General features: G+C 51.8%; 1 protein-coding gene across 1 annotated transcript in view; it reads right to left on the bottom strand.

Annotated features, from left to right (window-relative positions):
- Window positions 1–13973, bottom strand: part of OTULINL (OTU deubiquitinase with linear linkage specificity like) — a 44178-nt gene extending 30205 nt beyond the window's left edge. Inside the window, exon 1 of the mRNA XM_055422250.2 lies at window positions 13790–13973. Within this exon, the coding sequence (XP_055278225.1) occupies window positions 13790–13847 (58 nt within the window). The 5' untranslated portion in view covers window positions 13848–13973. The remainder of the gene's footprint in view (window positions 1–13789) is intronic.
- Between the last annotated feature and the right edge of the window lie 245 nt (window positions 13974–14218).

Below are 14218 nucleotides of genomic sequence, written 5' to 3'. Positions count from 1 at the left end.
GGTCACCATCAGTGTCTACGCCTCTGGGGGTGGGAACTCACCCCCCGCTGATGGGAGCCCGTTTCCTTTTCTGGGGTGTTTCTCCAATGATCAGATGTATCAGGATTCTACGACTACAGATGACGCTGCTCTGTAGGCCAGCTACCGACGCTACCACGGTGAACTGGAAAGACTGGCTGTTCCTCCACACACTCACACCGGACAGACCATCCTCGTGAGACTGCAGCACGACCAAGGCCGTGCAGAGGACACCGGTGGGGACAACACAGGGACCTGGCCCGGACGCGAGGCTCCCCCGAGGACGTGAGGCGGGGCTGGGACCCACAGCCTGGACGGGAAACTGAGGGGCGACCAGCAAGGCTGCATCCCCTTGGGAGACGCTGATGCTGAAGAGCAAGGAAAGCCCCCCCGCCAGGTTGGAAGCAAGAGGCTGGCGTGATCAGACCTGTCACCACCAGTGCATCGTCATTGCTTGGGGTCATGAGGAACACGTCCAAGTCCCCTTCCACACGACAGCCTCTCAGATTAGTGACCATTTCACAAGGACACATGATGTTCTGGGCTGGAGGGGCTGGAATTCAACTTGTTCTCCGAGGCCCGAGTCACACCAGCCCCTTGGCAGGACAAATCCCTCCCCCGGTACCCACCCCCTGCCAACGCGTCCACAAGGCAGGTGGGTTCCCGGTCAGTGTACTCATGACTGTGTCCCCTATAGGCCAGAAAGCCCCTCTGAGGTGACAGCTGAGCCTTAATTCCCTGTGGACCTGGCCACTGGTGCACACACGCACTTCATCTTTGAAGCCTGGAGAAAGCAAGCAGAAGCCTGAACTTGAACCCGCATGTTCCAACTCAAGGTCAGTGCCCCTTGAATTAACTACACAACCGCCTTCCCTGAATCCTTCTCTTCCAAGAATTCAAAACAGTTAACGAGCACAAACTCTGAAGACAGCTGTCATTCCCACAGTGCCTTTTCCTCTTCCAGCTCAGACACCCTGGTTCTCCCCAGCAGGCCTCACTTGACATGGTTTGGTGCAGGGTGGCAGGGTGGGAGGGAGGCCTCTTCACCATCCCTGTGACCTTTCTGGGGACCTACCCCAACTTAAAGTGTGACTGTGGGCTGGAACACACTGTCCTGGGTGTGACGCAAGCAGGGGAGCCATCAACCACGTGACCACTGCTTCACTTTCCAGCGCAGTCAGCAAGCTTTCTGTGCAGGGCCGAAGAGGGAAGATTCCAGGCACTGCGGGCCATCCTGCCTCCATCCCACCCGCTCACATCGGCCCCTGGAGGAGTGGAAGCAGCCATTGGACAATACACAGCAGGGCGGTGTCCCAAGCAAACTTTCCTAGGGATGCTGAAATCTGAATTTCATGTAAGTTTCACGTCAGGAAAAGGGATTCCTCTTTTGATTTTTCCCCCCTATTAAAAAAAAATGTAATGACCTTTTATGGGTTGCAAGCCACAGAAAAACTGAGTGGCCCATGAGCTGTGGTTGACCAGATTTGGTCTCAATGATCCATTCGCATTAATGCAGCCTGAGGCTGTGTTAGTAGTCAGCCTGCCATTGACCTGAAGCCCTTGGGACCTGCTGCTCCCCGTCTGCTGAAGGGGGTGAGGGGGGCAGGCGCTCTCTTTCCATCCCCAAACCTCCAGGTGGAAGAACTTTCCTGGAAGTCTGGTACTGGCCTCAGCCCCTCTCCCCTTGCTCTTTCTTGAAGACGGAAGACTGACAGCACGTGTTACGACCCTCTGCTCAGCTCAACTCACTACCGCCTGTCTGCAGAGAGGGGCCTGGGGGGAGGCCGTCTCTTGGGGAGAGGCCTGACCTCTGAGGGGTGAGCACACCTCAGGCACTGACCGCAAACCCACCTGGCCACACCACCTAAGACATAGGATTTTACTACCCAGCTGACGTTAAAAAAAAAAAAAAATCCCTGACTTCTGTGTCCACCTTTTGGTAAGTTCAGAACCTGGGGAGGGAAACGAGAGCTTATCCACATCACAGGACAAGCTCTCTGAGCCCCAGAAGCTGGCACACATTCCTGTGAAACTTCACATCACTGGACTCGGCTCACTGCTCCCACCCGCCACGGCTTCTGTGGTGCTCTGCCCCCAACTCTTAGACCTTTAAAGATCAAGCTTGTCTTCCACATCCCAACACAGATCATTCATGAACACATGGCCCAGGGAGAAATAAAAGGATACTCTGAGACGAGCCACTTTTGCCCTGCAGTGATTTTTCCATTCCTCAGAATCATCTGGCCTCTGTCACTAATGAGTACTAATCCTTCTAATTGGCTTCCCTTCTCCATCACCATTTTCCAGTCCGAAGTTGGTGGTGTGTGTTTTTTGTTGGTTTGATTTTTTTTTTCACAATGGATGTGTCATTTAAAAAAAATCTTTCAGGCTTTTCTTAGTTGTTGGAAAGACCCATATCCTGGCAGCCAGTGGGGTCAGCTAGAGAGGCCTCTAAACAAGTGAGAAGGCAATGAAGCATCATTTATTGCACCATCCCAGCCAGAAGCCTCCAAGAGCTGGTTCTCCTGGAACCAGGAACCGGCCTCACCACATGACCCCAAGCACCGCTGGAGCCGACTGAGAAGTCGGGCTGGGCCCACGAGTGACGGGAGCCCAGGGTGGGGGGCCTCCCTGTCCTCCCCCTTTAGTCTCTCAAGGACCTTCTACCCTAACAAGGCCTCTCAGATCTGCTCTCCTAAAAAGAAAGCAGAGGCTTCAAAACAAACCCATCAAACATTACAGAACATCGTACTCAAAGTCTTTGCTGACAAAGGTCCATGCAGTCAAAGCTATGGTTTTTCCAGCAGTCATGTATAAATGCGAGAGTGGAACCATAATGAAGGCTGAGCACCAAAGAACTGATGCCTTTGAACTGTGGTGTTGAAGACTCTTGAGAGTCCCTTGGAGTGCAAGAAGATCAAACCAGTCAACCCTAAAGGAAATCAACCCTGAATACTCATTGGAAGGACTAGATGCTGAAGCGCCAATACTTTGGTCACGTGATATGAAGAGCCAACTCACTGGAAAAGACCCTGATGCTGGGAAAGACAGAAGGCAGGAGGAGAATGGGGATGGCAGAGGATGAGATGGTTGGATGGGATCACTGATTCAATGGACATGAGTTTGAGCAAGCTCCAGGAGCTGGTGAAGGACAGGGGAGGCTGGTGTGCTGCAGTCCATGGGGTCACAAAGAGTTGAACACGACTTTGCAAATGAACAACACAAAGTGTATTGACCAGCAACACCCTTATCACCTGGGCATTCAGAAATACAATCCTCGGGCACTATGGAGGCAGAATCTGTGATCTGCAATATTCCCAGCAAGTCACGTGTTCATCAAAGCCTCAGAGGTGCTGCCATGGAGCAGGGAATCACCCTGGCCCTGGCCCTATCTGTGGAGAATCTGATTTACTGGCTGGGGTTCCGACGCCTTTTTAAAAAAAAATTCCCAGATGATTCTGATGCATCACTGGTGCTGAGAAACACTGCTCTGGAGTCAGGGCTTCCTCCATCCTTGCCTATTTCTGTTAGCTCAAATATATCATCACCTGCCAGTTAATCTCCAAAATTACCCTTAGGGAAAACTGCACAGATAAAAACATCTCACTGGTCATGTCATCCAACAAGTTTAAGTGCCCCCTGTGCTTTGTACCTCTTTCCCTGTGGCCAAGGCGAGGAGCTACTTTTACCAGTCAATGGCTGTTTTACCAAGGCTGGGAGCTACGCAGACCAAAAAAGGAATTTTGCTGTAATTAATAATAAAGGAGCCCAACTGTATATTAATGACCTTCGGGGAGGGTGACCCACTCCTGGCTTGCCCAGGACCTCCCCAGTTTCAGCACTGAGAGTTCCTTGTCCAAGGACACCCACGGTCCCAGGTAAGCCGGGGTGGGTGTGCTCCCCACCCCCGGACCTGCCGGGTCTGACCCTGATTCCTCCCTGCTCTCTTGCCTCTTCAGACCTCTTTGCTCCAAGATGGCTGGCTGCCCTCAGCGTCTCCATCAGCGCTCACCCCTGCCTCTGCGCCTGCTGTTGGGACGCACTCGTCTCCGTCTGGGATGCTCTTCACTCTACTCACTCTCCAGCTCTCGGCTCAGAGGTCACTTCCCAGGGTCAAGCTTCTCCAACCCCATCCCAGCCCCGGGCTCTGCTCTATCACAGCACACGGTGTCCTCTTCCTTCATGGCACTCATCACAGTTTACACAACTATGTTTGTGTTTGATTAGGGTCTGTCTTCCCATGTAGGTAAAATGTCTTAAGGACTGGGATTGTTTCTGTTTTTGCTCTGTGTTCTTGGTCCCAAGAAACACAGCAGACAGTTCATAAATATTGTGTTGAATAAATAAAATGAATCAATGGACTCAGAATCCAGTCTGTGTGTCTCCAGGACAGACTGCCAGCAGACCCCAGAACTGTTCTCTTTTCTTCCACAGAAGCAGAATCTTGACTTTGGCTGGATATGCAGCTACTCAGAATAAAGGTTACATTCCACTCTCCCTATGTGTGGGTCTAACCATGTAAAGAGGGGTATGTACCCCCAGCCCTTCCTCCTCCCTACCAGCTGGAATGTAGGTGTGATGAATGACATTCAGCAGCCATGCTGGATCAAGAAGGAGCTGTAAGTGTAAAAGCCATGCAGGGTGGAAACAAAGTGGAAGGAGCCTCAGCCTCTGACACCACGGAGCCCATTCTAGCTCAGGGGAGCCACCTCTAAACTCTGTCATGAGAGAAAGAAACTTGATTCACGTACTCGGGGTTGCTCTGGTATCCCACCATACCTGATCCTGTCTTTATCTTGCCCATCCCTTCTGACTTGTAACACGCATGCCAGAAATGGTGAGCCACCAGTCTGTTTTCCCTTCCCTTAATTACACTCATGTAAATATAAAACAGGAAGTGAGGCTGTGAAGCTGTCACCTAGTGGGATGGCATCAAGGCAGAGGAACGGGCAGGCCCCAGGGAGTCAGGAACTCGACTCTGGGTCTGGTCCTAGACGGCTAAGCAACCTGGAACTCAGCTCCCTCCCCTACAGACCCGAGGAGGCCAGGCCAGTTACCGCCATTCCCCATCATCCTCCACAGGTCCCTTCACGTTAACATGTTTCAGAGTTACGCTGGCGGAATTGTCACGTGGCGGCACAAGGCACAGGATTTTAAGGAGCTGTGAAACAACTGAAGTTAAACCAGACTTGAGGTTTTTTTTATTCATGAAAGGTGACACTGAGAGTGAAGAAGGCAGTCCCTGCCTCTCCCAAAGCCGAAGTCAAAGCAAAGGCTTTGAGGCCAAGAAAGCATGTTGATAGGCGTCCACAGCCTCTCAAGAAAGAAGACCTGGATGTCACCCACCTTCCGGTGGCCCAGAACACTACGGCTCAGGAGGCAGCCCAAATATCCTTGAGAGATGCCCCTAGAAGAAACAAACTTGACCACTGGGCCATCATCAAATTTCCTCTTTACCACCGAGTCAGTCGTGAAGAAAGCAGAAGACAACAACCCACGTGTTCGCTGTGCATGTCAGGGCCAACAAGCACCCAGTTCAACAGGCTGCGATACTGACCTGGCTAAGGTCAACACCCGGATCAGGCCTGATGGACAGAAGAAGGCCTATATTCGGCTGGCTCCTGACTGTGATGCTTTGGATATTGCCAACAAGATCGGATCATCTAAACTGAGTCCAGCTGGCTAATTCCAAATATAAAAGTTTTCACTATTAAAAAAACCCAAAAAGTCAGACTCAAAACATTACTCAAAACTTGCACCACAGGCAAGATGCCCTGAGCATGGACAGAAGACACACGAGCCCTTGACAAATGCCCCATAGACTCCGCCCCGAGATGCCCGTGCCTAGGTCTGCAGCTCTATCACATGCTAACCTGAGAGCACAACCTTTCCCACAAAGGCCTCCATGGAGGTGACCAGTTTCTCAAAGACAGCAAGAAACAAAAGAGGAAGTTTGAGGAGCCTGGGGCAGGCGTGAGGGGTCTGTAGCTGCACACGTGATGGGCCCAAACTGTGAATGCATCAGTGAGGCCTATGTGGGAGAGGATGCTGGAATATCAAAGCACGAGGAACAGGGCAGTACTGCTGCTGCTGCTGCTAAATTGCTTCAGTCATGTCCGACTCTGTGTGACCCCATGGACTGCAGCCCACCAGGCTCCCCCGTCCCTGGGATTCTCCAGGCAAGAACACTGGAGTGGGTTTCCATTTCCTTCTCCAATGCATGAAAGTGAAAAGTGAAAGTGAAGTCGCTCAGTCGTGTCCGACTTGTAGCGACTCCATGGACTGCAGCCTACCAGGCCCCTCCATCCTTGGGATTTTCCCGGCAAGAGTACTGGAGTGGGTTGCCATTGCCTTCTCCTAGGGCAGTACTAAGTAGGTGTATAAGTGGTGTCTGTACTAGTTCTTGTCATGACAATCAGTTGAGAACCCCAAAGGGGATTTAACCAATGTTTAGGGAACAAAACAGAGGGATGAACCCATCTAATAAACTCGCTCTCAGGTCGAGTGATTTTTCTACTTCAGATTTCAGAGGAAGGAATCAATAGAGCCGAGTCTCTCAGGGCTTCAGGTGCAAAAACTGAGGGACGCCACATGGATATGAATAATTCCATTGGCTACATTTGCACTCCAAGATGCCGGGCAGCCTTAGCTATGAACAGAACTCCCAGGTCACTGGTCATGCAGCGAGTGGAATGAGCCGTGGCTGACCCGGCCCGACGACGTCAGCGCCCGCAGCCCTTCACACCTGCATGCTGACTGAAGACCCTCGGCATGCTGCCCTGGCCATCGCTGCCACTGCCCCCGTCCTCTCACCTGTCCTGGAAGCCAGTCTGGAGGACACAGGGCACCCAGGTCTCCTGGCACTTCAGAGCCCTCCCAGCAAAGCTGAGGCCCTCCTGGGACTTCTGCCCTGGCAGCCCAGTGGCTGAACCTCTGTGCTCCTGAGGCAGGTGGTCTGGGTTTGAGCACTGGCCATGGAACTAGACCTCACGCGCTGCAAGGAAGGGTTCGAATGCTGCCCCTGAAAGACCTCACCCACCGTAACTAAAGATCCTGCAGGCCACAGGGAAGACTGAAGATCCAGGGGCCGCAACTAAGACCCAGCGCAGCCAAATTAAAACAAAAATAACTTACCAAAGAAAAAAAAATAGTTGAGGCCTTTCTATAGGATTCCCTCGTAGCTCAGTTGGTAAAGAATCTGCCTCAAGGTAGGAGACCTGGGTTTGATTCCTGGGTGAGAAAGAGCCCCTGGAGAAGGAAATGGCAACCCACTCCAGTATTCTTGCCTAGAGAATCCCATGGACAGAGGAGCCTGGCGGGCTACAAGTCCATGGGGTCACAAGAGTCGGTTGGACACAACTTGGCAACTCGACAACCAATCACAGGTCAGGAAATATACCCACAGTGTGCCTGGTGTTACTCTAAGACCGGGAAGAAGTTCAGTTAACTTCTCTTCAACCTGAGAGATAAACGTTCTGGGGACTCTCTCTGCCCTGGCTTAGAAGCAGGTTTACATGTGGTTCACAGTCTGTGCCCCCACCCACCTCCCCTCCTGAGCCCCTGGGGACCCAGCCTGTGCCCACGAGGCATGGTGGGAACAGGGATGCAGGTCCACCGTAAGGGGCACACGAGAAGGCAGGATGCAGGAGGGGTGGCTTGCTTCAAGAGAAAAATACAGCTGTATTTGATTCACAGTTAGAGAAGGCGATGGCAACCCGCTCCAGTACTCTTGCCTGGAAAATCCCATGGATGGAGGAGCCTGGTGGGCTGCAGTCCATGGGGTCGCTATGAGTCGGACACGACTGAGCGACTTCACTTTCACTTTTCACTTTCATGCATTGGAGGAGGAAATGGCAACCCACTCCAGGGTTCTTGCCTGGGGAATCCCAGGGACGGGGGAGCCTGGTGGGCTGCCATCTATGGGGTCGTACAGAGTCAGACACGACTGAAGTGACTTAGCAACAGCAGCAGCAACAAGATTTACAAAAATGGGTGGGGCTCCTGCCCCTCCACCCCCGCTTCACTCCCTGCAATCAGGGCAGCACCTCCAGGACAGCCTGTCTGATGGGCCCAAGACTGAGAACTCCAATGTGTTGGGTCCCTTCCAGCCACCTGGGCTTGACATCTGCGGTCCACCTTGACCTTTGAGGTGGGGCCCAAGGCACAGAGTCCACCCGGGTTGCCTGAGCCCTGCAGGCTGGGGCCAGGCCAGTCTGGGAAGACTCCTGATGGCTCTGGGGGCTGCAGGCACTGAAACCCCACCCAGGAGGCCAAACCCAGGCATCCGGGCGGCTGCTGGTGCTCAGAGGAGGGGCTGGGATTCTGCTTCTCTCTGAATTGGGAGAGGACTCTCTTGAGAAACTGACTTCCAACTATGTCATTTCTCCATCTGCTGGAAGACTGTGTGTGCGTGCTAAGTCACTTCAGTTGTGTTCGACTCTTTGCGACCCCATGGACTGTAGCCCACCAGGCTCCTCTGTTTGTGGGATTCTCCAGGCAAGAATACTGGAGTGGGTTGCCATGCCCTTTTCCCGGGGATCTTCCTGACCCAGGGATCAAACCCGTGTCTCTTATGTCTGCTGCATTGGCAGGCAGCTTCTTTACCATTACTGCCACCTGGGACGCCCTCAGGAAGACTAACCCTAACTAATATTCAATAAAAAATAAGTAACAAGGGACTTCCCTAGCGGCTAGTGGTTAAGACTTCGCCGTCCAACGCAGGGGGTACAGGTTGGATTCCTGGTCAGGGAGCTAGCATCCCATATGCCTCACCACCAAAAAACTGAAAGGTAGAATGGAAGCAATATTGAACAAATTCAATAAAGACTTTTTAAAAAATCTTAAAAAAGGTTAAAAAAAAAATAAGTTACAGGATAAGCAGAGAAAGAGCTAATAAGGTGTCTTAAATGACTATGCATCTCACAATTCCACATACACTCAAAGTCAGAGTCACCTGGTTAAATCAACGATGAGATTGACTATTAAGTTCTTAATTCAGAGATGTACTGAGCACAGCGTTTTGCATGCTACTGTTTCTGGGATTGTTGTTTATTGCCTGGGAATCCCAGCAACAGTGCTGACAGACAATGGTTCTCAGTCTTCTAGAAGTGAACATAAACGTTTTATTATCCTCTTACTTTAAACATGACGGCACCTGTCTATTCTGGCTCGATTAAATGAAAAAGTAGAAAAATAGAGTGTGACTCGTATAAAAGGTCACTGGAAAAATGAGTACATACACAAAAATTTTTCCCTGTTGAATTAAGGTAAAGTGACATTTAAATGTTTTTCCATTAAATTAATTACAAATCAATAAATATATATACAGCCTCTGTTTTGAGAACAGATTGTCCTAAGTAAGTGAACATTTACCAGAGGATTCAAGTGGACAGGGGAGAAAGGTCAAATACACCAGTCCATTAACTTCTTTAAAAGGTACATAGAGACTTCAAAGCTGTGTATAAAGAAACACACGTGTAGGAAGTTTTAGCTCGATAACGGTGACTTTTTCATAATCTTCTCCCGTACACAGACCTGTGAGTTCCCTTAAACAACAATGTTATGAAAATGATAATCTAACTTTACTTTAGAACAGCTTAACTGTGATGAGGTAACCTTGGAAGCTATGGTTTTTTCCAATAGTTATGTATGGATGTAAGACTTGGACTATAAAGAAGGCTGAGTGCCGAAGAATTGATGCTTTCGAACTATGGCACTGGAAAAGACTCTTGAGAGTTCCTTGGACAGAAAGGAGATCAAACCAGTCAATCCTAAAGGAAATCAGTCCTGAATGTTCATTGGAAGGACTGATGCTAAAGTTGAAGCTGCAATATTTTGGTCACCTCATGCAAAGAGCCAACTCACTGGAAAAGTCTCCAGTGCTGGGAAAGATTGAGAGCAGGAGGAGAAGGGACGACAGAGGATGAGATGGTTGGATGGGATCATCGACTCAATGGACATGAGTTTGAGCAAACTCCAGGAGACAGTGAAGGACTGGGAAGCCTGGCATGCTGCAGCCCATGGGGTCACAAAGATTTGGACGTGACTTAGCAACAGAGCAACAACAACAAGCCTCGGAAACCAGAGTGCTCCCAGGTATCAGTCTGACTATTTCAGGAGACAGAAGCAGGCAGATAGTTAAGAATCTGTTGTGGGAGGGGCCAGGCTGCCCAGTTTGAATCCTGGCCACCACTTACTAGCTGGAAACTCTGAGGAAATTCCGTGACCATCCTGGGCGTCACAGGGTGGTGGTTGTAAAGATTACATAACACTCTCCATGAGCAGTGTCTCTGAGTCCAGCACCATACCCACTGTTACTGAGGCAGGGACAGCCTGGGGGCTGGAGACTGCACCCACCCATTCACAGGAGCCAGGGGAAAAAATGTCACTTTCAAATTCAGTAATTGTGCCAATCAAGAGTTTCTACTCAGCTAAAACACATGGTACCACAGTTTACATTTTATTTGGTATTTAGTCCATCTCACAGACACAAATGGAGAAGGAAATGGCAACCCACTCCAGTATTCTTGCCTGGAGAATCCCATGGACAGCAGAATCTGACAGGCTACAGCCTGTAGGGTCGCAAGGGTCGGACACGACTTAGCAACTAAACTACTACTACTAAATTTCGCATTGGAGAAGAAAATGGCAACCCACTCCAGTATTCTTATCTGGAGAATTCCATGGACAGAGGAGCCTGGGGGGCTGCAGTCCATGTGGTCACAGAGAGTTGGACACGACTGAGTGACTAACACACACACACACAGACACGGAAGAGTAGGAGAATAAAAGTGGGACACAAACAGGCAGCTGTGGACTACTTGCAAGATTTTAAGCATTCTGTTGTGGGCTTCTGGTGTGGGCATGTGTTTTTAATTGCAGTGTTTGTTTCCTTCTTCCTCAGCCTTCAAACTGTTTTTTTAAGGAAGGGAAACCTTTCTCTTCAAGGTCACAGGCAGCACACAGAGCACAGGAGCCAATCACTCCTCTGCTCCCTGCCACCATGGTCCCTCCCAGGGCCCCCTGTGCATGCTTCCGCTCCTGAAAGCAAAGGCCTTGAAGGCACGGGCAGTGCAACAAGCCGCCGGTTCTGTAGTCCGCTAGGAGGAGTGGCTGGGTGTGCCCTACCACCCTCAGCCTCCACCTGCCGTCAGGTCGCCAGCTCTTCTGATTTGCCCTCTCGTGTGAAACACAGAGACGCTCTGCAGGTAAACTCACCTGCCTGCCCAGGGTGGTACCTGTGATGAACCCCAGGGACCAGGCCAGAGGCTGTGTAGGGCGGGTCAGAAAACACCAGCTTCAAACATAAAGTAGGTCACCCCTGAATGGCTCTGGAATAACGGAATCCATGATATTGAGGAATACACATTTTAATGAACAGGAAAGTTAGTTAAATGGGAAAGTGGGGGCATCTACAAGTTTGTGCAGGATGAAGTTTCATAAAATGGGAATAAAAATAACAACTACCTTCCAGTATAATGATCACTATAATAGCAGCTAACCTTTGAGGGCTTATTAGGGCCAATGGTTCTAGGCTCTTTATACATAAGAAAGACACAAGCAGCACTGAAACATATTAGCCATTACCATTATCTCTAAACTCTTTGTTTAGCACCGGACTCTTTTCCCCAAACAAAACATTACCCAGAGCAGCATATAAAACAAGAAAGAAACACAGGTTGTTTATGTGGAGCTGGAGTGAGGGGACTTGGCTTTTGGCCCCCCCCCCCTTTCCATACCTGACATTCAAGTCCCCCAGGTCAACTCCCAGGGACCACAGGGAGCCCTGTGGCTCCTGAGTACACGGTTGAAAACTCATTTATCCCCCATCCTTTGTACTCAACAAATGGAGATGGGCCTCGGTCAGAAAACCCAGCAGTGCCCGAACCAACAGGAAGTTAAATACCTTTCATGGTGGCCAGAAGCTAGAGGAGACCCATGGAGTGGCGGCACACAGTCCCTCCTCAAACGCCAGACCCGCCGAGGGGAATGCTGGGACTGGTGAGCTTAGTCGTGCTTCCCTGCTTCTTCCTATCTTCTCTTGCAAATGACCCATGGTGCCTCTTCCTGGTCTAATATTCTGCTGCTGACAGTGTCTTTCCCATAATACTGCACATGTTTAGTTCATGATTCTCAGTATCCAAATACTTAAAAAGAAACAGTTAAAAATGGCTACCAAAAAACTCCTTCCATCCCTGTCTGTTCAGTGGGTTTTCTTCTGCTGTTGTCTGTTTTATTACCGTCAAATAATACTTGTTAACATTCACTATTATCTCAAAAGGGTAGGTAAAAAAATCGAAAACAAAAAAACCTTTCTCCACCCTAGCTTTGGCAACTGGTTTTAAAACTTTGTCGGACCCCCATTCCCCACCCCTCCAACCCCCAAACATGACCAACAAAGAAAGGAAAGTATGCTCTTAAGTCCGTGGAGGTTATGTTTTGGAGAAAGAAGTTTTCCATAACCTGATCTTTGAATCACACTCTTCCACTGACACACGACTGCAGTCTCCATGGGCTGGGGCCGAGGAAAGAATTCTCTTTGCACTCATAGCGCTGGCACACCCTGAACTTGGTGCGTTGGCAGGGAAAATTCCTGGCAACTCCATTAAGCCCAGAGTAAGACATCTTTCCGCCTCCCCAGCTAGCTTTTTCCAGCTGTACCCCTACCTCCACTTCAATCTTTGCACTCTCTGCCAAAATAAGACACGGAGAAGGGAAGAAAAATCCCATAATAAAAAGTTCAGATGAATACACCCACAGAAAATATCTGGCTAATTCTATAACAATCCAAAGTGTAGAAAGGTTGAAAAATGAGATCGTTCTCCAAACTTTTGGGAGTGGGAGGTACGTCAATCACCAGAATTCTAGACTGGGAGGGGCTTGATGGATCAGCTTAGACGTGTGCCTTCGTTTTTAGGGACCAGGACCCAGAAGTCCGGAATGGTAGACGTCTAGGCACACAGTACTGGGAGAAATGATGTCTAGAACTCCTGTCCTAACTGAGAACCCTGCTATTTTCCCACCACACCCAAGAGTCTGCTGTGTGAAGTAAAAGCTCCTGCACGGACCAAGAAAAGAAACTGTCCTAACAATTTCCCAGCGACGCTGCAACAGGCGCGCGCTCTCCCCAAATGCACCGATGGGTGGGTTCTCACCCCTGGGGTGGTTTCCAGGGAAACACGCAAACGGGAAGGTGCTCCAAGCTGAGAGGCAGCTCCCCTTCCTCAAACTTGGGGCTCAGAGGAGGGAGGGACAACCCCCTCCCCTCATCCGGCGATGGCGGAGACCCTGGCGACCTGCCCCCGGTGACATTTTTTGGGTTTGTTTGTTTTTGTTTCAAAAACCGGGAGCTTTCTCAGTTCGCTCATCGGGTCTCGACTGCCGCGAAGGTGTGGACCACATCCTCTGCCTGCAAAGGGCGAAACCCGTCCACTTCCCTCTGACAACGACCCGGAGAGAGAGCCTCCGCCAAAGCCCGTCACACCGCACCCCAGACGGAGCCCGCGCGCTCCCCGTCCGGGAACCGGCCAGCGCCGCCCCGGCGGGTCGCTCGCCGCCTCGAGACCCGCAGCAGCCCCGCCTCCCGGGGGCGCGCAGCTCCTGACAGAGACGCGTCCCCCGACGGCCGCCCCAACCCTGCAGCAGGTTCCCCTCCCCGCCCTCCCGGACTCCCCACCCCTCGGACCGCCGCGCCCGGGCCCCCCGACGCCAAAGGCTGCGCCAACCAGGAGAGCGCGTCCCTGGCTGCCCGCCCCGCGGGCCCGGGGCCCACCTGAGGCGTGGTCGCGAGGCCGCTCCCGCTCCTGCGCGGGGCTCTTCCGCGCCGCCATGCCGGCCGCGCGCTGCCCACGGGCGCGAAGCCTCGCCCGCTGGGTCTGACGGACGCGGCGGCCGCCGGCCGGCGCCCGTGGCTCGCTCCCCGGCGGCTGGCTGGCGGGCGCAGGAGGCGCGGGGCGGGGAACGCCGCCTGCGCTCCCGCCCCCGGGCGCCCCGGGGTTCGACGGACCCGCCGGAGCGCCAATGGGAGGCCGCGCCGCGACGGGGGCGGGGCCAGGCGGGCGGGGTCTGGAGGCGTGGGCGTGGCCTCCGCGCCTTTCTGGATTCCCCAGCCCGAGCGGCGGAGAGCCACTGCGTGCCTCGGTGGGATGCGGGCAGCTATTGCTGGGATGCAGACCCTCCTCTCAGGAGCTATCCTAGCAGT

The sequence above is a fragment of the Moschus berezovskii genome, chromosome 18 (assembly GCF_049115385.1).
Source record: "Moschus berezovskii isolate FMDL1 chromosome 18, NW_MosBer_1.0, whole genome shotgun sequence".
Classification (NCBI taxonomy): Eukaryota; Metazoa; Chordata; class Mammalia; order Artiodactyla; family Moschidae; genus Moschus; species Moschus berezovskii.
Note: the sequence above shows the minus strand (reverse complement) of the source record. Positions and strands in the feature narration are given on the sequence as shown.